Source organism: Epinephelus fuscoguttatus, linkage group LG23 (assembly GCF_011397635.1).
Source record: "Epinephelus fuscoguttatus linkage group LG23, E.fuscoguttatus.final_Chr_v1".
In the NCBI taxonomy this organism is placed as follows: domain Eukaryota; kingdom Metazoa; phylum Chordata; class Actinopteri; order Perciformes; family Serranidae; genus Epinephelus; species Epinephelus fuscoguttatus.
In genome coordinates, this window is record NC_064774.1 from 21,923,279 (window position 1) to 21,946,292 (window position 23,014).

Genomic DNA, 23,014 nt, shown 5'->3' on the forward strand with positions numbered 1-23,014 from the left:
ATGCTAATGTTGCTATGTGTCTGCTGGAAATACTGTATGTAAAAAAAGGAAACTAAAAAGATAATAATATGTCAGTGTTGTGTTTACAGCCTGTTTTGCTGTCACAAAAGACCAAATCATTAGTCAGGTTTAGAGAATGTTAGCTACACCAGTTGAACATAACGTTAGCTACCGCAGTAGAGTAAACGCAGTACAAGGGAATAGCATTTTTTAAGCAAAAGTTCAACATTTTTGGAAATATGTTACGTCACTTTTGTCAGTGTTGTGTTTACAGTCTTTTTTGTTGTCCCAAGTGGCCAAATAATCAGTTAATGCAGGTTTGAAAATTGTTAGCTACACCCGGTGAGCATAATGTTAGCTTAACTACCACAGTAGAGTAAAAACAGCACAAGAGCATAGCGTTTTTTACTCTTTAAGCAACGGTTCAACATTTTGAGAAATATGTTCGGTATTTTTCAACCTGGGCCCTATTTCCCCATGTGTATGTGTGCGTATGATTCATGGGTACCACTCATTCTAAAATTGGTTCAGTATTGAGGCGCGAAACGAGCTAAAACGGTAATGGGGGCAAATGCGTCCCATATAAAAGTGCTTATTTTTTTTTGCCACTGACCGGTTCAGATCGCCAGTGTTATCTCTGTAGATAGCATGTAGCGGCCCTGGGGCAGTGGTGAGTGTGAATGAGTGGAGTCAGCTGTCAGTCAGTGTTGGAGCAGAGAGGGGGAGGGCTGCCCTGCTGGGTACTGTAAGTGAGTATGTGTGTATGAAATGTGTGTTACGCTAGAAGAGTCAGAGTTTGGGACGGAGTCTTTTACGTGCTACCCCCTGGAGTGTTACGGGAGTTTTTGGAGTGTTCAAATAAACGGGCCTTTTTCCCGAACGCAAGAACAAGATGTCGCGCAACACCCCGTACAACTTTCACAGCCTGCCTTTGTCGGATGGCGAGATGCTGAAGTTGTGGCTAGTTGTGCTACAAATGGATGCTAACACTCGTGTCCAGACAGTGAGCCTTGCAGACCATCAGGTCTGCAGTGCTCACTTCTCCCAAGATGACTACTGCCAGCCGAAGAAGACAAGACATCCAATCCCGAAACACTTTCCTCAAGAAAACGGCCGTCCCACGAGTAGAGAGAGCTACAGACACAGTGGAGCAAAGCTCGTGACATCACACAACCCAGAGGTAAGGGAAACGCTTAGTACACTATTTACAGAGATAACACTGGCGATCTGAACCGGTCAGTGGTGAAAAAAAACACACACTTCATACATACATACTCACTTACAGTACCCAGCGGGGCAGCCCTCCCCCTCTCTACTCCAACACTGACTGACAGCTGACTCCACTCATAGCACTGGCGATCTGAACCGGTCAGTGGCGAAAAAAAGCACTTTTAATGCTCAAATTTATATGGGACATAGTTGCCCCCGTTACCGTTTTAGCTCATTTCGCGGCTCCTGGTTGCATCCGCCTCCCTCAATACTGAACCAATTTTAGTACGAGTTGTACCTATGAATCATACGCTCACATACACATGGGGAAATAGGGCCCAGGTTGAAAAATATCGAAGTTGTCCTTTAAGTCACTTTTTTGGTTGAAAGTTTAATGTGAGAGATGATTGATACCCAATCATATCAGTGTGCTAGCTAGATGTGAAGCTAACATTACAGCCTGCTGACAGTTAGCTCAAAGGCTAGAAATATGTAAAAAGCTAAAGCTTATAGTCTGGAGGCATAATTGGCCTATCAGCACCTATTAAGTTTTTTAATTTACACATTAACACTGCAGTTTCCCACCATACAGTCTATGGTTGTTATTTGTGGACAGAGCCAGGCTAACACCGTTATGCTAAAAATGAACTTACCATACCCTGGCTGTAGCTTCATTCTGTATTTAGCATACAGGCACGAGAGTGGCATGCCATCTAACTATATTTCAAAAAATATTGAAAATTCCTTCAAAGAGGTCAACACCTTATGTTTAGTATTTATTTTCTTTCTACTGTTACTACATTATGAGTTGCCTCAAACCTGCATCTATGTTCCTCCGCACTGCTTTCCCAGCCTGAGTCAATATATAACCCAGGTCCACCGCCTGCCGTAGAGAAACACACCACCTCTTTCACATGCATGCCACACCGCACGTGTCAGGTAATCTGTCTCTTGCTTTTTGTCTCTCTCATTTCTGTTGCATCAGCTATCCATCACAGTTAATCTTTGCTGCATTATCTCTCCCTGCCTCCTCTTTCTTTCTGCCCCTCGCACTGTTAGCTGAGTCTTTCATTTTCACTGCATCTTTGACTTTGATATACACATAATGTATGTATTGATGGAAAATAAAGACGAACTAGAGTTGGAGGTTCCTTCTGGGAGAAAAAGAACCGGGAGTTTATTTTAATATCCAGATATCCTATCCTATTTTCTATCAGAGTAATCTAAATGTAACAATGACATGACCCACAATGATGTTTTTAATCAAAAGGGTTTGCAAATGGTAAAATCAATTTTGTCACCGGCAGTGGAAAGTATTTTAGACACCTCCTGTGCTGAAGGTGTGTATTGCTGTCATTCAATGCACATGCAGACAAGATTCCTAATGCAATTTCACCATGGGGGTTATTGAAATTTCAGAGCTATATTTTATAAAGTAACTCATCAAGTAAACAATAAAAAAGCAAAAAGGGAAATCATTCGTACCTGTGTGACTAGATGGCTGTCAAAACATGCTCAAGACTGCTTCTACCTATGACATGTAGGAAGAAGACATCTTTTCAATAAAGTCTATGGTATTGAGCTGCAGCGTCCCTGAAAATTCATAAAAATGGACTGAATAGTTTGAAAAATATTATTTTGATTGGATGATCCCTCTAAGTGCTGCAGGCAGGTCAGTAATGCTGCTTTTAAATGCAGCCACTGGGGTCCACCTAGAGAGTATAATAGCGTATCCATGCTGTCTCCCTTTAAGTTTCAAATCCTTCTCTTGTAAGCAGTGAATAATCTCAAGGTAGCCTGGAGGAATCTTTGAAACATTTTGTTAAAGTATTTCAGAGAAAGAGACTTTGCTCTGATTTTTTTTTTTGATGTAGAGGAATGGCTGTCCTCAAGGAAGCCGCTTGCTTTAATGGTTACTCATTTAAATAAAACCTGAGGTGCCTCTGTCCTCCACACACTCCTCTTTTTTTTTCTCCCGGATGGCCTCCGATTCAATTCTGTCAGAAGGGATCAGCCATCACATTAAATATTTGTCATGTTGTCAGCTTGTTGGTCCTGTGTGTTGCTTTTAGAAGCCGCCCCTGCCCTTTCCGCAGCTAAATAGCCAGCGTGAGTTGAGTCTTCGCTGCACTAATCAAACCTACTTAGCACCTGCCTTCCCTCAGGTTAGAAAGCTACCCTGTGTCTGTGTCTGCCTGCTTGTGTATGGGTGTGTCCTTCACTTGACCCCTTGACTTTTTGAAATTGTGTCAATAATGAGTGAAGTGATATGCGTGAAGAATGAAAGAAAGCATTTGTGTGTCTGTGTGGAGTCTTGGTTTAATTATTAAATATCAGTCTGCATGCAGGTTTACCACATTAGGGCATTTCAGTGTCAAGATAGCCATGTGTTGCACTAAAACAAGGGCTGCACAATATATCATACTGTCATTGCGATTTCAATTTGCGCAATAAACACATTGCAAAAGACTGTGACATTGCACTCGGATTTTTTTGGTTAATTGAAACAAAATGCACTTTAAACTGTAGCTGTCATTCTTTTTTTATTTGTGCCTTTTTTTGGTCAGTTCACTATTCAGTTTATTCAATATATCCCAAGAATGCCTTGAGGGAACCCTTCTTCAAATGTGGCACAAACATCCACTTGAACTCAAAGATGACTTGATTAGGATTTGATGGTCAAAAGTAAAAGGTCAAAGTCACTGTGAACTCAACTGCCTCTTCGTGAATGCAGTATCTCAAGATGGCCATTAGGGGATTCCTTAAATTTTGCATAAATATCCATTTGGACTCAATGATGAACTGATCGGATTTTGGTTTTCAAAGTTACTGTGATCTTTCATTTGTCTTACTCTTGTGAACACAATATCTTAAGAAGGCCTTGAGAGGATTTCCTCATGTTTGGCACAAACGTCCACTTGAACTCAAAGATGAACTGATTTGAATTCGATGGCCAAAAATTCAAAGGTCAAGGTCACTGTGACCTAAACTGCCTCATTTTCGTGAAGGCAATATCTCATGATGGCCATGAGAGAATTCCTCAAATTTGGCACAAACGTCCATTTGGACTTTAGATTTTGATGGTCATAGTTACTGTGACCTTGCATCTGTCTAGTGCTCAGAAATATGATATCTTAAAGGGATAGTGCGCCCAAAAATTTAAATTCAGCCATTATGTACTCACCCATATGCCGATGGAGGCTCAGGTGAAGTTTTAGAGTCCTCACAACACCATTGTCACCTCCGTTTAGATGACGTTCTTCCAAACAACTTTTTTATGTAGGGGCTTCAGGACACCTGGATCACTACGGACGAGCAGTATGGAGATATTTTGTGGTTTCAATTATGTGTCTTTGGACATTTGAATCGCCGCAAGCCTCCATTAGGTGGCTGAATTTTCATTTTTGGGTTCACTATCCCTTTACGGGGACCTTGAGGGGATTTCCTCAAACTTGGCACAAACGTCCACTTGGACGATGAAGTGGTTTGAATTTGTTGGTCAAAGGTCAAGGTCACTCTGACCTCACACAGTTTTTTTATTTTTTATTTATTTATTTTTTTCAAGAAGACATTCGCTAATTATGACAAAATTTGATACAAATGTCTAGTAGAATAAAATGATTGAGTTATGATGTTATATCCAAAAGGTCAAAGGTCAACTCTACTGTGACATCAAAAGTTCTGTAGTAACACTTTTGTGGTCATTCTTCAACATCATATCTCAGGAACAGAAGGGGAGATTTTTGGTCTGATGCTGAATTGGTTACACTTATCTTGGGTACAGATGTTACATGTATAGACATTCCATATTTTAGAATATGTAGCTTCTTTGAAGCAACATCCATATTTGAAGTGTTGTCACCTGTCATGGCTTTATATGAGTCTGGTCAGACATGGATCTGAAACTGCAACTTGACTGGTTTGCGAAGGCATACAACTGCAAGGTGGTAATTCTAGTATTTCAATTCTACAAGTTATTGGCTATATCTCAGCAGTATACTGAAAGTAGCAGAAGAATTAGTACACTTTAAATCTGTTTATTGTAAGTAATACTGTAATCATGTACTGCATATCTTCCTCATATTGTGCAGCCAAGTTACATGACCATGTGACCTTTATTTCCCTTTATGGTAAACCTGTTATTATTATCCTAAATTCTAGTATTTCAATTCTGTATGTATACTTTTCCCTCATCTGTTAACATATGCTGCCTTATTTATACCTCTCCTTCTGTGCTTTGCTGCGTCCTTCTGTCGCACCAAACAAGAAGTTAAATCACAGTCGAGGCTTTTACTATAAGTGCATTTTATTTTCCTCCTGTCCGCGGCTTTGAGGGGCCCAATTTCTCCCAATTATCCCTCAAACATTGTCCCGAGTGTCTCGCTGCCAACGTAAAGAAGACAACTTGATAAGACAGTCGGCACTCAACACAAATACTATTATGTGAAAAACTGTAAACTGCAATATCTTTCTTTCTTTTTTTTTTTTTTTTAAATGCCAGACTTTCTGGCAAAACCTTTTATGCTCGATCATTGGGAAGAAATGGTCAAGCTTGGATAGACATGTAGCGCTGGATAGGCTTTTTCGCTCAACACATCAATGTTTTGGCGTGGCTGAGTGTGTTTGTGTGCTTTCCTGTTGCTCTGAGTCTGGTTTTGCCAAGCTTTAAGTTTGCTTAAGAAAACAAGTTTTTCTTTATTTAAGAAATGTGAGCTTTTTTCAGTAGTAGCATTTATAAACAGATTGTTTTTCATGATACAGCATATGGTCCTGATTTTAGTCATGCAGGACACTTGTAACTTTTGTATGAACTTATTAATAATAATGGAATTACAATGTGATATAGTATCATGCACTGTATGATGACATTGAAGTGAATGTTATAAATTTCCTCTCCATACGTGAGACAAATTAATTTGAAATTCCTTATTGTGAGTGTGTGATGTAGAGTGGAGTGATTTACCTTCATGTCTGTCTCATACGCCGCAGTCATCAGTAACAGACTCCAGTGAGGACAGAGCTGCAGCTATGACAAGGGACAGCAAGGACAAGGTTGGTGTTTGCAATTACCCTCCACTGACAACTCCTATCTTTTTTATATATGTTTGCTCCACATTCAACTGTAGGAAAGTAATGCTCACTGCACTAGAGACCAGGTTTGAAATACTAAACGTAGATGTGTTCAACTTTTCATCGTGAACTCAATATGTTGTCAAACGCAACACTGGCATATGCCTGTCAATAGATGCAGGTGTCTGTCAGAAATGTGCTGTCTTCTAAAGTTGTTGCCCTTTGTCTCTTCTCTGTAGGAGGGTTACAGTCACAGTAGACTTTTCCTCCGCCTCTCCCCAACTAACCCTTTCACTCCTACCCCGTTTAAGGTTTGTGGGTCTCTGTGTTGTGCGTTCCACTCTCCCCTTTCTGCCTATGCTTGTACAGATGTGTTGATGTACCACAATGCACTTCGTGTGTTGAATATATTCCAACATGCTGTACATGCATACACTCAAACACGTCCTAACATCTCCTCCATCTGAATTCCTTGTGCAGTTTGTGAAATCAGAATGTTTTGTCCTTTCTGTGTTTTGATTTTAGCCATTTCCTTTTAAAATTGGTACTCATTTAATGGATGACAGCTTGATATCTTGTTTGTACACAGATTTTGCTTTTAAACAAGAATTAAAATAATCAAAAGTATGATGTGTTGATCTAGTTTTCAGGTAAGTGCACATCTCATGGGTGAATACTTGATTTGAAGTACTAATTTAATAAGTAATTACAGCATAGACTGTATATAAAGATGGACAACATGACAGATCCCTAAAGGTGGAGCCAAATATCTCTAACGCCTCCTGGTAGCTGGCTGTATATATACTGTAGGTCGTAAACCCCACCCCTTCCATGTTACTGACGTGTTTAGTAGTTGTCAAGCTAATATATGTTATTTTTTTCTGATAACTTTGGTTTTAATTTGTTTTTTGATGCTATAAAAAGGGGGTTCAATGACATGATTGTACGTCAATTGATGTGCTTGTGATCAATGGTGCTGTTCACAATTGGTTGGATGGGTGTATGGGTGGGAACTCAATACCGCTGACATCGCTACGGTGCAGACTCTGGCTCCAAATGATGTCACAAGCGCAAGATGGCAGTAGCTGTATCCAGGATATTTTGGCTTCATTTTTGCACAGTGGTAGGAGGTGACGTGGCATCCATCTTTATATACAGTCACTGTATCACAGCAGTAATAAATGGCAATTAAATGCAGCATTTCTGACTCAATAAGCATAATTTTATTATATATTATAAGGCTGTAGCTTTAGTAGGCTGATTATACTAATGCTTATTTGAGCCCGTGGCATCTATGGAGCCACATCACATTATCATTTCTCACCCTAAAACTAACTAATCCTGCCACAACGGATGAAGCTGTTATGCAAACCAAGCATATGGCTTCAGCAGCGCTCAAGAGCCTTCTTCTCTCTGTACACCTCATACAAGTTGATTCAAACTGAAGTGCAAAGATGAAACCTTCTCCTTTCTCTTTATCTTTCGCTAATAAACTGTTTTCCAACTCCATCTGCGGCGTGACAGCCGGTGAAGCGTGAAGCGGCGAAGGCATCTCCCACCAGTGCTGTCCTCCCCCTGCCAGTGGTGCCCCATGTGGGAGAGACTGATACAGACACGCTGACAGAGATTCCTGGCAGACCTGCTGAGGCAGAGGAGGAGGTGGAGGAGGAGGAGGTGGAGGATGAGTTTGGATACAACTGGAGTGAGTTCAGTTTGTCTTTTTTCTCGGGTTATAATTATATATTCTGTTAGGAACAACAATACTAATGGCTGTTTTGTTAATGTTTTTGTAACTGGTTTATTTTATTTAACACTGGCCTATCCTAAGTAAATCCTGGTTTGTGTGAATATAGAGACATACACTCACATACACAGAATCACTTAATGGAGAAAGAAAGCATATTCTGACTTTCTTTGGCATGCTTTATCACCTAACTGCCACTAGAGGTCCTCCAAGGTACATTTTGTTTTTTGACTACTTATAAATTAATCTAGAGTGCAATAAAAGAGTACTGATTCACATGCTTGAGGTGGTTGTACCTCAGCAAAACTTGAAGGACTCAATGTCCCAATTAAGCTATTAACTTCCTGCAGATGCTTTAATGTCAACTGTAGGATGAAGTTGAAGCCTCAAGGAGAACAGGTCACAGCCAGTCGCATTCAACTCAGGCAACAAGCATAAAGGACAGACTTCCAGCCTCCAAACACCTGGGACTGTGGTGAATGTGTGTGTGTGTGTGTGTGTGTGTGTGTGTGTGTGTGTGTGTGTGAGAGTGTGAGAGAGAGAGAGAGAGAGAGAGAGAGAGAGAGAGAGAGTGCTCCCATCCTGCGGGGATAAGATTGATGAGGGTAGGCCCGGGGAGGTGAGTTGTGGAGATTAGTACAGGACTGATGGTCCAACAGTGGCAGGGAGCCCAGAACAACAGGAGCCCATTGGTCTGAACAGGGGCTATCTAACACACCAGAGACAGAAGAGGTGGAGAGAGAGAGAGAGAGAGATGGGGCTGGAGTGAGAAGGGGAGGGATAACAATGGGCACAAGATTGAGACAAAGAGATAGAAACTCAGCTGTCTGACACTTGGAACTTTTACTTTTTGTGCCACTGCGTCTCACCCAGTCCTAACACCTGCCCTCTTCATTTGAGCAACACGACACAAACTGATACGGAGGCCCAGGCTCAAGATGTATCTGGCACTATTCAGCAGTATTGTCAGCTTACATCTGTCTGCCACGACTTCTCCTGCCTCTTTCAGAGAACATAATCCAGCGATATGGCAGCCTGCCGGGTGTCCTACACATGATTGAGCTGGAGAAAGGCAAGACAGGACTGGGCCTCAGCCTGGCGGGGAACAGGGACCGCTCTCGCATGAGTGTGTTCGTGGTGGGAATAGACCCCAATGGGGCGGCCAACAGGGACGGACGTATGGTGGTGGGGGATGAGCTGCTGGAGGTAAGATGTGTATTGATTTTGGCTCTAAACTCTCGTGGGTTCATAAACAAAGTTAGCTGGATATGTGACTCCCTAAAGTTATAGAATTTAAAGCTAACTGTTTTATGTTTTTGGTCGTGTTTTGTGACATATTTCTTTTGGGGGAAAAGGTGTGTTTAATTTAATATTTTTGTATCCTGTCAGATCAATGGGCAAGTCCTTTACGGCCACAGTCACCAGAATGCATCCTCCATAATCAAGAGCTCTCCATCTAAAGTCAAAATCATCTTTGTCAGGTATGAAAACACTTCTTCTTCCTTTTGAAGCCTCTATGAATAAATTTCCATGGCAACAGCAACTGCATTTCATTGCCAGACTGCATATAACGAAAACTGACCTGAACAAGTTCAAGTCTAGTGTAATGTTATTCAAAATTCAATAGAGGGAGCCATTGTAATTCAACAGAGGGATGCACTTGAAGGTGAAGTACTGCCATCCATATTCAGTGGTTACTAACAGACTCGTGCACATCAGACAAGAAGAAGCATGTTTATTAGCTGAAACCACAGTTTTTTCAGTCATCTATTAATTTTGTATGCATTTGTCTAAGTGTATGTAAAAAGGGGTTTTAAAACCACAAAATCAAGGTAACATTTGACTACAGGAGTTCGCCAAATCCGCACTACATACTAGTTCTAAACAGGTTTTGTCCATGTGATGTGGACAGTTAAGTATGCCAGTATGCACACCATAAAACCCAGATTTTGAGGGTGTAGATGTATACTGTAGTTGCTTTAAGTGCGGTCCACAGCCCTCAGAAACATTTTGCGCTGCCCCTAAACAACACACCAAATGCATGCTTTATATTGTAATCATCCACTGTCCTTATGAAAACTTAAAGTCAGTACACAACCAGCAAAAAGCTGGTGGTTGTATGGCAAGCACTGGCACCTTGCAAGTGTCATGGCAATTATGCTGTGTCATCAGTCCTAGTGCTGCTGGTAAAAGTTCTCATTTCAGTGGACAATTTTGCAGTTTAATGTGGAACTGAGATTACCTGTGTGGCCCTCAATCACTTGCTAAATTGGCTCACTAAATTGGCAATCAATCATCAAAACTTTGAGAATGTATACTATTCTCCCACAATGCAATGCACAAAGGAAATGGAAAAGCTCCTAATAGCTGCAAATAATTAAAACTATTATTGACGGTGGTGAAAAAGCTCCCAAAACACCTAGAATATATATTTAAAAAATAAATATTACTTTTTTTTCTTTTTTTTTTAAAGAGCAAATGCTTACTTCTTATACACTAAACACAAAAACAGTAGGGGAGAACGGGGTTGGCTGTTACTTTTGTCACTCATTTGAATCCCTCAAAGACTGTATCCTCAGTAGACTACCTATTTGATGTTAAGCTTATCTCACCTAGGACCACTTTAGTCAAAGAAAACCTTTTTTCCATTTGCAGTATTATATTTGGCGGTATGGCTCTGTTCTGGGGCCTCTCTGCCTTTCCTAGGCCTACGCAGAAAGCCTAAGGCAGAGAGAGCGCACCTCTCTGTCCTTCCACATGCAACTGAGGAAAGTCTGAGGCAGAGAAAGCAAGCCTCCCTGCCCTTCCATGTGCCTACATGGAAAGCCTAACGCAGGGAGAGCAGCAGCAAAGACCCCCCAGAAACAGAACAGAGCAGTGTCAATGACAGGCAGAAATGATATTGATAAGTCAGACACAACGAGGAGGAGCTGGGGTGGAGGCAGGTTGCAAAGCAGCTTGCAGAGGAAGCAGCAACAGTAGGCAGGCCAGAGCAGTTTAAGTAGGGTGCCCTGAATGAGATTTGCCAATTAACAAGAGCAATGCATGTGATTACTGCCAGAGTATGTGAAAAGTATCCCCAACTAGGATTCTCTGCTAACGACCAATCTAACAACCACATATCGTGGCTCTACTGAGAAAAAACTAACCTGTAGCTCTCTCTTTTTACTTTTTAGTTATGGTTATAATGTCTTTTTATAAACCCACTGTGTGAACGCCTAGAAGAGAAACACACAAAAGATGGCTATTTACATTTTTACAAAAACACTGAAAGTCATCTCACCTCAGTGTCAAGTGTCTTACTCCTGAAATGACTCTGTAGGTGAACTCTGACCCCAATTCTGAATAATTCAATACCAACAGTTTGTAGTAGCACCCTCTTGGGAGGGAGACGTGATAAATGTGACAACCAACCCTGTCTCCCCTATCCTGTCAAGATTAGTATGGCGTGTAAATGCTATTGAGCTCAGTATGCAATATGGAATTGTGACATAGCAGCTGGAATATCGGCACAGAAGACCAAGTCAGACACATTTGACCCTTGACCCTTCCTCAAACAGCCCTTGCCAAGATCACACTACTTAACCTTCTACTTAACTCACATCCCTTTCCTGACCCCTCCCCCTTGAAAGAGACACTGTGATCAGCCCACGTAAATCATGGCTCCGCTGTCACGAAGCAGAGGAGCGACGATTTACGTGAGTTATGACTCTTTGGAACAGGAACACGGAGGCGCTGAACCAGATGGCTGTGGGACCTGTGAGAGAACCCGAGGGAGACACAGTGGAGCCTCACGCTGAGGTACGTCTGCGCTTGTGGCCACACACGTAACACAAGTCGCACACATGCACAAACGCTACGCCAGAAAAACTTTATGCAGATGCTGGGGAGTGACATTCCAGCTCAATAACAAGCTATTAAAACTCACACCCAAACCATTATTAGTACTTTGACTCTACCCTCGTGTAATTAGGTTTTTACGCTGTGTCATGCTACTGAATTGTTTACATGTATGTTTGCTCCTAAAAGTCTTTTTGTGTGGTCCTAGAGTTCCCAACCTCCCATGCCTGTGTGCAACTCCCAAGACAACCAGAAACCACAATAACACTCGGCACCGTACTCCTACTAACCAACAGACACGAACACGAGTTTGTTTACTTCATACTGTACCAACCATTACTACTGTTTCCTCACAGATAGAAACAACTGCTGCTAACAGCGACGCCGAAACGTCAAAATATGTGCATCACAGCATAAAGCTGAAGGTGAGATACACTGGACCACCCAATACACATGCATAGGACAACCCTGTTCCTTTCAAATACCAAAATAAAGATAATAATAGAGAGGAAGTTTTGGAAGCAACGCCATAATGAGGAAGGTAGACACAAAAAAGTTAATGGAGTATGACAGAGAAAGAGAAAGGGAGCACATAGGAGCAGTCAAGTCTGACAAGCTGCCAGGGAAGAGAAAAGAGACAGAAAATTGTCAAATAAAAACAGCGCTTAAACAATTCAACACGTGAATGGGAGAAGAGCAGTTCCAAAGGGACATAAAGACTCAGTTCACCCAATAATAAAAAGAGGAACAGATTTTTACCCCTTGTGGTGTCTATTTTATAGCCTGGAGATGTTTTCAGGTTTATTTGCCAAACTTTTAACGTGTCAAGCATTGACAAATATCCCTACCAGTGAAAAGTTCCTACTAAAAACTGCTCTACAGTAAAGTGATCGGATTCTTGAGAGACTGTTTTAAATGTCATTCTTTGACCACCAATAACAGCATCCATTCAGCTCCGTCATATTACAAAGATCTCACTGTAAGGATATCCCAAAACCATCCATCCATCCATTTTCATCCGCTTATCCAAGGCCAGGTAGCGGGGTCAGCAGGCCAAGCAAAGTGCCCCAGACATCCCTCTCCCTAGCAACTTTTTCCAGCCCCTCCTGGGGGACCCCAAGGCGTTCCCAGGTCAGATGAGATATGTAATCACTCCAGTGTGTTCTGGGTCTGCCCCGGGGCCTCCTACCAGTGGCACGTGCCCCAAACATCCTGATCAGATGCCCGAACCACCTCAACTGACCCCTTTCGACAACGAAGGAGCAGCGGCTATACTCCGAGCTCCCTCTCGATGTCCAAGCTCCTTATCCTATCTTTAAGGCTGAGTCCAGCCACCCAACGGTGGAAACTCATTTTGGCAGCTTGTATCTCATTCTTTTGGTCACTACCCAGAGCTCATTACCATAGGTGAGGGTTGGGACGTAGATGGACCAGTAAATCAAAAGCTTCGCCTTCCAGATCAGCTCCCTCTGTATCTAAAAACCTTACCCGTTAAACTGAAAACATCATCACCACATACAACAAGAGATCATTTGTGATTCCAGTGAACTGACCCTTCAAGAAAATACCCCACTAGGAACAAACGATCAGAGGTGTGATGGATCTAAGGTGAAGCTGGGGCTTATTATCTTTCTGGAAACAACTGTCATCAGTAATACTGGTTTTTGCTAACTGGAGGTGCTCTTTTATTACACAGTGGCACAAGTTAAAGCTGTATCGGTCAGTCTGCATGCTATGTTTGGATGCACCGTACCAAAAGGTACCAATTTAAATCCCATCTATGCGCTTGCTTCAATAGGAGGACGGAGGACTTGGCATCTCCTTTGTGGAGGGGAACACTGAGACTGGAGTTGAGATTCAGAGTATACCTGAAGTGAAAGGACACACGGGCAAAGTATGCACTGTATTATATACTGCAGCTAATGGTTTGTGTACATTATAAAGTTGGTTGCTAACAAAACTGTGATCTGCTGTGTGCAGGAGTGCTGCATGAAACCAGGGGACAAACTGTTAGCTGTGAATGGTGAATCAGTGCTCGGCTACACTGTGAAAAAGGTACAGTGTCACTGTAATCATCATGTCTCATATAAAGACAAGTATCTGCTTAAGTTTTCTTCTTTGTAAGAATTACGTAGAAAGCAACACTAGTCACGATGTAAAGCTGGAGTCTGATTAGTAATCCTACTGTGTTTTAGGTCAATTCTCTACTGAGAAAAGCCAAAGGTCCAGTGAAGCTAACGTTCTCTACAAATGAGACCCCCTCCTCCTTCTCCTTTCCTCAGTCATCCAGCCAAGATGGGGACTGCTCGGATGACGCAGTTGCCAGCCTACCTAGCATGCCTGTTGCTGCCACAGCTACCCTGAGTCAACCAGAGCCAGACGCAGTTGCTAGTAAGACCATTTAAAGACGTTTTACTTCTTATTCAGGAAGATAAACAATGGATCAATCGGCTTACTCTATGCTTCCTCTGTTTTAGGCCCGAGCCGCTCATCCACCCCTTCCACTCTGGCCTGTGACCCTGCGACCTGTCCCATCATCCCCGGCTGTGAGACCACCATTGACATCTCCAAGGGCCGCACGGGTTTGGGGCTCAGCATCGTGGGAGGCTGTGACACCCTGCTGGTAGGGACTGAAAATAATATGGACTGCAGTCTGCTAATGAGGCTGTATATGACTTTTCTATAACTCATATAACGATACAAATAAGGTTATTAATTAAGTATTTGCACTTCTTACAATCTGAAATATACTTTAATCTTGTAGTAACTTTAAAAAGTTACATGACTGTACTTTAAAGTTACCAACCAACGTGCCACCCACTGAGAATCTTTGGTGGTGGTGCAACCCAGGTTGGAAATAGCCATGGCGGCTCAGGAATGTAGGAAATGATGTTGTCACAGCCTTCCTCCTCCTCCCGTCCTCTCCTCGGCCCATCTATTCTGTCTGCTCAGTCAGGCTTGGGGGAGCAGCTCTTTGTCTGGCCTCGGCCGCAGCAGACAATATCCAGCCCAGGAATGTAACCTCTGAACCCCAAATGACACTCACACTGGAGTGCAGAGAAAGCACACTGGAAGTCAGGGAACGTACACTCACAGAATGAGAATTCAAAATAATGTCAGTCTGCTGCCAAATGCAAAATTTTTTAAATCGTTCTCTCCTTTAATACAGTCTGTATTTTTCCTCCGCTATTTGCTGTCCTGTTTCCCTCTCATTTCCTCCAAATAAATCATCACGTCTCTCATTTCGTCTCTGTCAGTTCCCATTCACCTTCTCCTCCTGCTCTGGACTTATTCACTGTCTTTTTTTCTCCGTCTCTCCAGGGGGCCATCATTATCCATGAAGTTTATGAAGAAGGGGCAGCCTCGAAAGATGGCAGGCTTTGGGCAGGAGACCAAATCCTAGAGGTGCGGTGCAGTATAATGAGCATCTCGCATGACCTAGATTAAAAAGAGGCTGAACGCATTGCAATAACTGAGACGTGGCTGCCTGAGGAGACATAACATCAAAGCTTTGGCTCCCAGGTTCAGTCGAGTATCAAACAGTGTGATAAATATGTTGATATATGTCTCACATATATAAAAGTTATAGCATTATCTGGCAACAAAACACTCAAACCAAAAGACTTATTGCTGTTTGTGAGTGATTCCCAGAAAAAAAGTCAGAGGAAAGCACCAACTAGTATGAACCCTGTACGTATTACGTGGAGAGTAAGTTAAGTATCCCAGCTCAACTTGGATTTGCCCTCCATCTGACCTCATGCTTTGTCACAGAGGGAGGGCAGGGGTGGAGCCCAGGAGTTTTGTTAGGGTAGCTCAAATCAGTAGACCTGAATCAGAGGCACACATGCATGCACGCACACATACACACACCCTTATGACTTAATTGCTCTCTGCTATTCATTTCTGTCCCCGAGCCAAACCGTTGTGTTTAGAAAACAGGGTCAGAGAGGAAAAGTGAAAAGAGCGGTTTCCCAGTCCACAGCAATGCTATTAGCTGCGATGGGAAAAATCCTTTGCATGTCCATGGCAGAAGCTAATGGGCTATTTCCCCCGCTTTAATGTGGTAAAAGAAGTTTCGACATCAACTGACCACTCAAGGGTCTCACAGACTTTTGTGGGAAGGCTGCTTCCCTCTAGTTAGATCTTAGTGTTGTAATATTTTTATATTATGATCCACTGTTCAGATAGCTCAGCAGTTTGGGTTTCTAAAGAAGAAATGTGACCTCAGTGGGTAGGGGAAAATTCTGCTTTAGCGTTAAATTAGGCTGTTAGCACTTTTTATAGCCCTCTGCTGCATTCATTTTATATCAGAGACGGAAGGAAAGGGCTTTACTGTTTTGCAGAATGCCCTAAAATGGAAATTGGCCCAAACATTTCTGTTTTTATACATTTAAAATGAACCTCAGATAAAGTGTATACTAACCTCCTTCTCTCTCGTCACAGGTGAACGGCATCGACCTGCGCGCAGCCAGTCATGACGAAGCCATCAATGTGCTGCGGCAGACACCACAGAGAGTGCGTCTGACAGTCTTCAGGGACGAGACGCAGTACAAGGAGGAAGATCTCTGGGACTCGTTCACTGTGGAGCTTCACAAGCAGCCTGGCCAGGGCCTGGGCCTGAGCATCGTAGGGAGGAGGTGACAGACATGTGTTATTAGTAATACTGCATAATGTTAAGCATGGAATTTATTATTACGCTGCTTTTGGGGGTCACAAAAAAAAGGTAGCATATTAGGAAGCTTGGTAAACCCTCATGTACAATTAATAGTACAAGTAGAAATAAATAGCTCAGGCATTAGAGCAAATAAACCCCAAAAGTGGGACTACAGATACAAATAAGTAGATATAGAATGGTATCGGTAATATAATGAGAATCAATAGCAAATAATCTGAGAGTCAGCACAGTTTGACAGTAACTGTATGATCTTTTTTTTTTAATGCAGATCACGGGATCAGAGGTAATCATTTTTAAAAGGCTTGTATATTTAGACAGGGTGCAGTATATACAGAGTTAGATGATAGAGAGCTTATTCACACTTAAAACACAGCAGGCTTAAAAAGAGAGTTTTGAGATCTTCCAATAGATAAACCGCCAACTGTATAGTCATGACTTGCTACCCTGTATTTGTTTTTGGGCCTTGTGCTTATGGAGCCCTCAACACAACTAGGTGAAATTAAAATAGTAAAGTATTATATTTGGTGTTAACCTGTAGATATTAGGGGTGGGATTCACCATAGGATCCATGGTACAGTATTATTACGATGCAAATATGTTGCGATGAGCTGAGTATTGAGATAAAATATGGTGTGATATATTGTGATTTATTACCTTTTTCAACTCTGAATTATGTCCCCAAAGGAAAACTCCGTTTTACCTAACAAAATAAAGTCTTCAGTCTATTTATCTCATTTAAGCCATTTTTTTTACAAAAGAAAACTGTATCTGTAGGACTGAAAAAGCAACTGATTGTATTTTTCTAGTAGGCTCACTAAAGTTTTCTTTGAATTTTAATATTAATAATTCATATAATTAAAAAAAATCAATACTTGGCACGATACAATACTGCCACACAAAAATGTTGCGATACTATGCTGTATCGATTCTTCGACTCGTTCTCATAAACACAATATCTCAAAAACACCTTCAGGATTTTTAATTTGTTTTTGTTTTTTTTAAATTTGGCACAAATGTCCATTTGGGCTCAAGGATGAGCTGATTAGAATTTGGTGGTTTAAGGTCTAAGGTCAAGGTCACTGTGACCTCACATGACATGTTTTTGGCCATAACTCACACTCAACAGTCAACATACACTAATTATGACAAAATTTCACAAAAATAACTAATAGTGTAAAATAATTAAGTGATGACATTCTATATCAAAAAGGTCAAAGGTCAGCTTCACTGGGACATCATAATATTCGGGGGAAAAAACCCCTTTTCTGGCCATTATTCAACATCGTAATTCTGGAAGTGGAGGGGAGACCTTTGGTCAGATTGAATTGGTGACACTAATTTTGGGTTTCCACCTTTAAACTGTACTGATTGCAGAGATCGTCTGTGTCGCCGGGGGGAAGATATATGCAAGGCATTCATGTTTTCACAGACATGGATGCAAACTGTAACTGCAACTTGACTGGTTTGCACCAGGCATAGCTAATTCTTCTTCTTCTTCTTTTTTTTTTTTTTTTAAAAATGTATTTATTTTTTTAGCATCAGTAAAAATAAAATAAGCACAATAGAAAAAAACACCCTGTACTGTCACAGTTAACTGTGAAACATCACAACAAAATGATGTCTATAAATCTTATTTTATGGTTGAATAATTGTTTATTTGCCTGGCTGGGCGGCTCATTTCTAGCGGCACTAGTAGTGATCATGACTGCGGTGTGTTGCCAGTCACTGTTGGCTGTATCTGGGAATGTTGCTGCTTTTTGTTCCCATTAGACCCGTGACTGAAGATTTACACGAGTCTTACAAGGAACGTGGGCTGACAAATTGTAGCCCGTCTTACATAAACTTAACTCAGGCTTCTATTCTCGATGGAGCATTTATGGGTTAAGACTCATGTGGGACAAGGTCTGCTGGTCCACATGCTGACAGTTTTTAACAGTCAGGTGTGTAGAGAGTGGTGATTGATCTCACCTCTGGGATAACCCTCAGGAATGGCTGCAGACCACACGTGCATATGCACTGCTGATTATATGTGTATATAAGTGTTTGGGTTTGTCCAAGTGTGCAAATGTTTGTGCATTACAAAAAAGAAAAATACAAAATTCAGTAACATCCGAGCCAGCTGTAGGGTAAAAGTTGGGGTCATGGGTTGAATAGCTTGGACAGCAGTATGTAGATCAACTTTAAATGCAGTTGTAAATCTTTGCCTCTGTCAGAGCGGTTTCGCTGCACAAGTGGAAAAAACAACTGCAAAGTTCAGTAGGATGGAAAAGGCAGCAACATAACAGACAACCTAAAATCCTGGGCTAAAACGGAAAGTGCAAGCTAGCAGTTAGTGGTGAGGAGCTGTGACAGCCAAGTGTCTCTGGCACTGGGGATTGTATGATCAAGTTGCCTTGCTTCACAGCTTCTGCTCGTGGTAGTTTTATCCACGTGGAGATTTGCACTTCGGATATGCAAGGCCAACAGCGGAGATGTGCTTTTTGGAAACACACAGGTCTCTGCAGTTAACTTAATTTCCCAGAGGTCAGTGCTCAGAGCTAGCGCATTTTGGGACTGTTAGCTTTAGACAAACAAGGGCATGCTGTATTTTCCTGTGACAATACCAAATGGTTCGTGAAAGGATGTTTTTAAGCTTGGGTTTACCACTCACTGCTTTTTTGGCAGATAATAGAGCCTCAAAACCTAAACTGGGTCAAAAGGGGGGAAAGCTTTGGAGAGGCTGAGGAGGGACAAGCAGGTGGCAGTCGCTATAGCTGGCTGTGGTAGGTGTAGACACCCGTCAGTCAGGCAAACAAGCCTCAACACATGCTTCTCATAAAGGCTTCATATCTCCTTAGCATCTTTTTGGTGAAGGATGATTCTTAGAACTCTCGCCAATACGCTTTTTAGAGGACATGAAGTAAGCGTGAGTCAGGTGAAGTCATTAAAAGAAGTGTTTTCCAAGCTTCTCACTTTTGTGTCTGACTGCAACATGTTCACAGTAAGCATACGCTGGATTCAAGATGGAAAACACATCTTTTGAGTGCACCGTTGGGGGGTAAACACACTCTTTGCTATTAAATATTCCATCTTAGCAGCTGTTTGTCTGCCGCTTCCCAAGAAGTGCAAGCCACATTTGTGCAGAGGTCCACTGGAAAAATGTGAAAGTGCTGAATCAAAAGAACTCAGCAGTATGATACAGTTAAGGTGAACTGCTATTTCACGGTTATTTCTTTCAACTGTCCGACCAGGAATGACACGGGAGTGTTTGTGTCCGACATTGTGAAAGGAGGTTTGGTTGACACTGATGGCCGACTCATGCAGGGCGACCAGATCCTGTCAGTCAATGGTGAGGATGTCAGGTCGACTACACAGGAAGCTGTGGCTGCACTACTCAAGGTACATCTATCGCACTGGCCCTCAGAAGGACATACTTAGTGAATGGCACAACTGCTTTAAACTGCCTTGGATGACTATATTAAAAATAACGTACCTTGTGTTTTAGTGCTGCGTGGGGCCTATAAAAATGGAAGTAGGGAGGTTTAAGGCAGGCCCCTTCCACTCGGAAAGAAGGCTGTCTCAAAGTAGTCAGGTACTGTGATTTCACATCTTTGAAAGATAACATTTAAAGGGATAGATCAGATCTTTTGAAGTGGGGTTGTATTAGGTACTTATCCATAGTCAGTGTATTACCTGCAGTAAATGTCAGTCGGCATGCCCCCAGTTTGGAGAGGTACCACCACATAAGCTAGGGTACTGCTTAGGAGGGTCGGCAACAAAATGTATTTTAGCCGTCTATAAAATTCAATATCACTTTAAGTGTATGCTATATTTAGAATATTTGCAGCTCTTCACCTTGCCATCTGACATCGATTTCCGACGGGGAACTGAAGCTGTTATGTCGCTCTCCTCGAAGCCAGACTCCATTGAGAAAACTAGTAATTTAACATCACTGAACACAGGAGCTGCTGGGCTACTGCTGCCTCGATCGGTGAGTTTGTTTGTGTTATTCTGTGACTTTGGCATTTAAAGTTGTCAGATCAGATTCACCAAAGTCACACAATAACATGTACAAACTAACTGACCGTGGCAGTGGTAGCCCAGCAGCTCCTGTGTTCATGGAGCTAAAATTACTCATTTTCTCAATGGAGTTTGGTGGCTTTGACAAGAGCATTGATGGGGAACTGAAGCTGTTAATGGCTTCCCTGCCAGTAAGGGCTGTCTGCAGCAATGTAAAGCAGTGAAAATATTTTCAATATAGCATACACTTATACTGTAACTGATTTTTTTGGGTGGCTAAAATGCGTTTCTTTAGCTTCCGTGTCAGTACTCCTGCCATTTTCTCAAACTAGGGGCGTGCCAAGCAACATCTCCTGTATGTAATACCCTGAATATGGATAAGTACCTCATACAACCCTACTTTGAAAAATCCAAACTATCCCTTTAATGTCTAATTGAAAATACACTGACAAATCAACAAAACAAAGGAAGAACCGACACTGAATGTCTTTGTTTCAGATGAGTGAATCAGGCAGCACCAAGGTGGCCTCACAGTCATGCTTGGATTCTGGGAACCGTCCCAGTGATCCCGAAAAACGAAGTAGGAGTCCTGATGGTAAGTGATTTTAATTCATAACAACACACACACACACACACACACACACAAAAAAAAGAAAGAAAATGGTGGCCAATGCATTGTATAATTTTGCACGTCTTTACAGCTCTGGAGCAGCAGGACACCAGAACAGTTGAGTTCACGAAAGGTCCCAATGATTCTTTGGGGATCAGTATAGCAGGGGGTGTGGGCAGCCCTTTGGGTGATATCCCTATCTTTATCGCCATGATGAATCCTGTCGGCCTGGCCGCTCAGACCCAGAAGCTCAAGGTACCAGATTTACACCTCCCTCTCAGTAACCTTTACTCAGCGACCAGCAGAATACAAAACTAAGAATTTGCATGCTAGTAATTCTTGTGTGGGATTTAATGTGAATCTTAATTATGTATGGTGATCGTATTCCCACTCACTTTACTCAGTTTGTGGCTCCCAAAGGTCAAGAGCTGACAGCCTTAAGCAGTGACCTTTGCAGTTAAATGACAGAGAAACTGACAATTGTAGCTCTGTGTGACACAGACCGGAGGAGGACAATAGCCATTGCAAACACGGATAATAAATCTCCCACTCCTGCATTCAGATCAGTGGGCCAACATAAGAGCTCATTGAAATGGATAGGGGCAAATCTTGAATAGTATATTCATGCTGCTTTATCTTTTTTCAGCCAGAGTGAGAGATGAGAACGCAACATAATGAAATTACTCAACTGAATAGTTTTGCTTTTGTGTGGCGTGGTGAATTAAATTTTCAAATAGTATCAGCCACATCCTGTTATCATGCAGAGACTTCTGTCAAGTAACACTGAAATCATAGAAATCACATAACAGCACTTCTGCACAGTTCTAAAAAGCGGTACCCTTGTTGTGATACATATTCATACCAGTTTTAGGGAATAAGAAAACATTTGAGTGTTCATTCTACAAAATAGGTCACAGAGCAAAGTTTTGTCATATTTCCATTGTTGTTAACATTGTTTCCAACCCAAACACTGATGTGTCATAAACATGGAAAAAACAGCTTCACTGCTGAATGTACCAAGTTGTTTTTTTCCCCTCTCATGCATCCTTTTAAATTGTGCTAAACTCTCACTTTTCCAGATCGGGGACCGCATTGTCAATATCTGTGGGACCCCTGCTGAAGGCATGACCCACTCACAGGCTGTCACTCTGCTCAAGAACGCCACAGGCACAATACAGCTGCAGGTCTCAAACCACACACACACACACACACACACACACACACACACACACACACACACTTGTTCTCTCACCCTCTCTGCTCTAATTAGATAAACCTACAGACACAGTTAGATAATCTCCAGTTAAATATGTTCTTTATTCTTTATCTGCGTACAAAGTTTCTACCTGAAAAGAACAGTCGAAAGCTACGAGCGGCAGACTTTGAAGTACTATAAAACTCTCTCATGCAGCACTGCCACTATGCTATCAGTCTTTATCTTGCAAGTCTGTCAATAAAAAAATAAAGTGTGTGTATGTTTTAATGCGTCTGTAGGTGGTAGCAGGTGGCGACACCACCGTGACGGGTCCCTCTCAGGAGCAGGCAGCTGCAAGTCTGACACCCAGCTGCATCTTTCAGGATGACCTCGGGTATGAACTAGTTATTACACAGGAAGACGATTTTGCTATGTTGTAATAGCAGGTGCAACCAAACTGTCTTTCTGAACTGTATCCATGTTTCCATCAGCCCACCTCAGTATAAGACCATAAATCTTGAAAGAGGACCAGACGGCCTGGGTTTCAGTATAGTCGGAGGGTACGGCAGCCCCCATGGAGACTTGCCCATCTATGTTAAAACTGTTTTTGGAAAGGTAATTGGCAAATTTCTTCATTTAACATTTGCAGAATTAACAAATTGCCTGGTGTTA

At 42.0% G+C, this 23,014-nt stretch overlaps 1 protein-coding gene across 7 annotated transcripts in view; it reads left to right on the top strand.

Annotated features, from left to right (window-relative positions):
* LOC125883454 (multiple PDZ domain protein) overlaps nt 1-23,014 on the top strand; it is a 59,201-nt gene that overhangs the window by 33,048 nt on the left and 3,139 nt on the right. For 3 of the 7 annotated variants that reach the window (XM_049567737.1, XM_049567736.1, XM_049567741.1), the window contains 21 exons: nt 3,282-3,374; nt 6,199-6,261; nt 6,519-6,590; nt 7,804-7,981; nt 9,033-9,229; nt 9,413-9,504; nt 11,746-11,824; nt 12,220-12,288; nt 13,662-13,757; nt 13,844-13,918; nt 14,059-14,254; nt 14,341-14,486; nt 15,185-15,268; nt 16,307-16,500; nt 19,769-19,916; nt 20,023-20,109; nt 21,036-21,132; nt 21,239-21,402; nt 22,227-22,331; nt 22,642-22,736; nt 22,834-22,957. In XM_049567737.1, the coding sequence (XP_049423694.1) occupies nt 3,282-3,374; nt 6,199-6,261; nt 6,519-6,590; nt 7,804-7,981; nt 9,033-9,229; nt 9,413-9,504; nt 11,746-11,824; nt 12,220-12,288; nt 13,662-13,757; nt 13,844-13,918; nt 14,059-14,254; nt 14,341-14,486; nt 15,185-15,268; nt 16,307-16,500; nt 19,769-19,916; nt 20,023-20,109; nt 21,036-21,132; nt 21,239-21,402; nt 22,227-22,331; nt 22,642-22,736; nt 22,834-22,957 (2,454 nt within the window). The remainder of the gene's footprint in view (nt 1-3,281; nt 3,375-6,198; nt 6,262-6,518; nt 6,591-7,803; nt 7,982-9,032; nt 9,230-9,412; nt 9,505-11,745; nt 11,825-12,219; nt 12,289-13,661; nt 13,758-13,843; nt 13,919-14,058; nt 14,255-14,340; nt 14,487-15,184; nt 15,269-16,306; nt 16,501-19,768; nt 19,917-20,022; nt 20,110-21,035; nt 21,133-21,238; nt 21,403-22,226; nt 22,332-22,641; nt 22,737-22,833; nt 22,958-23,014) is intronic. The other 4 variants (XM_049567739.1, XM_049567738.1, XM_049567740.1 and 1 more) reach the window with 4 other exon arrangements.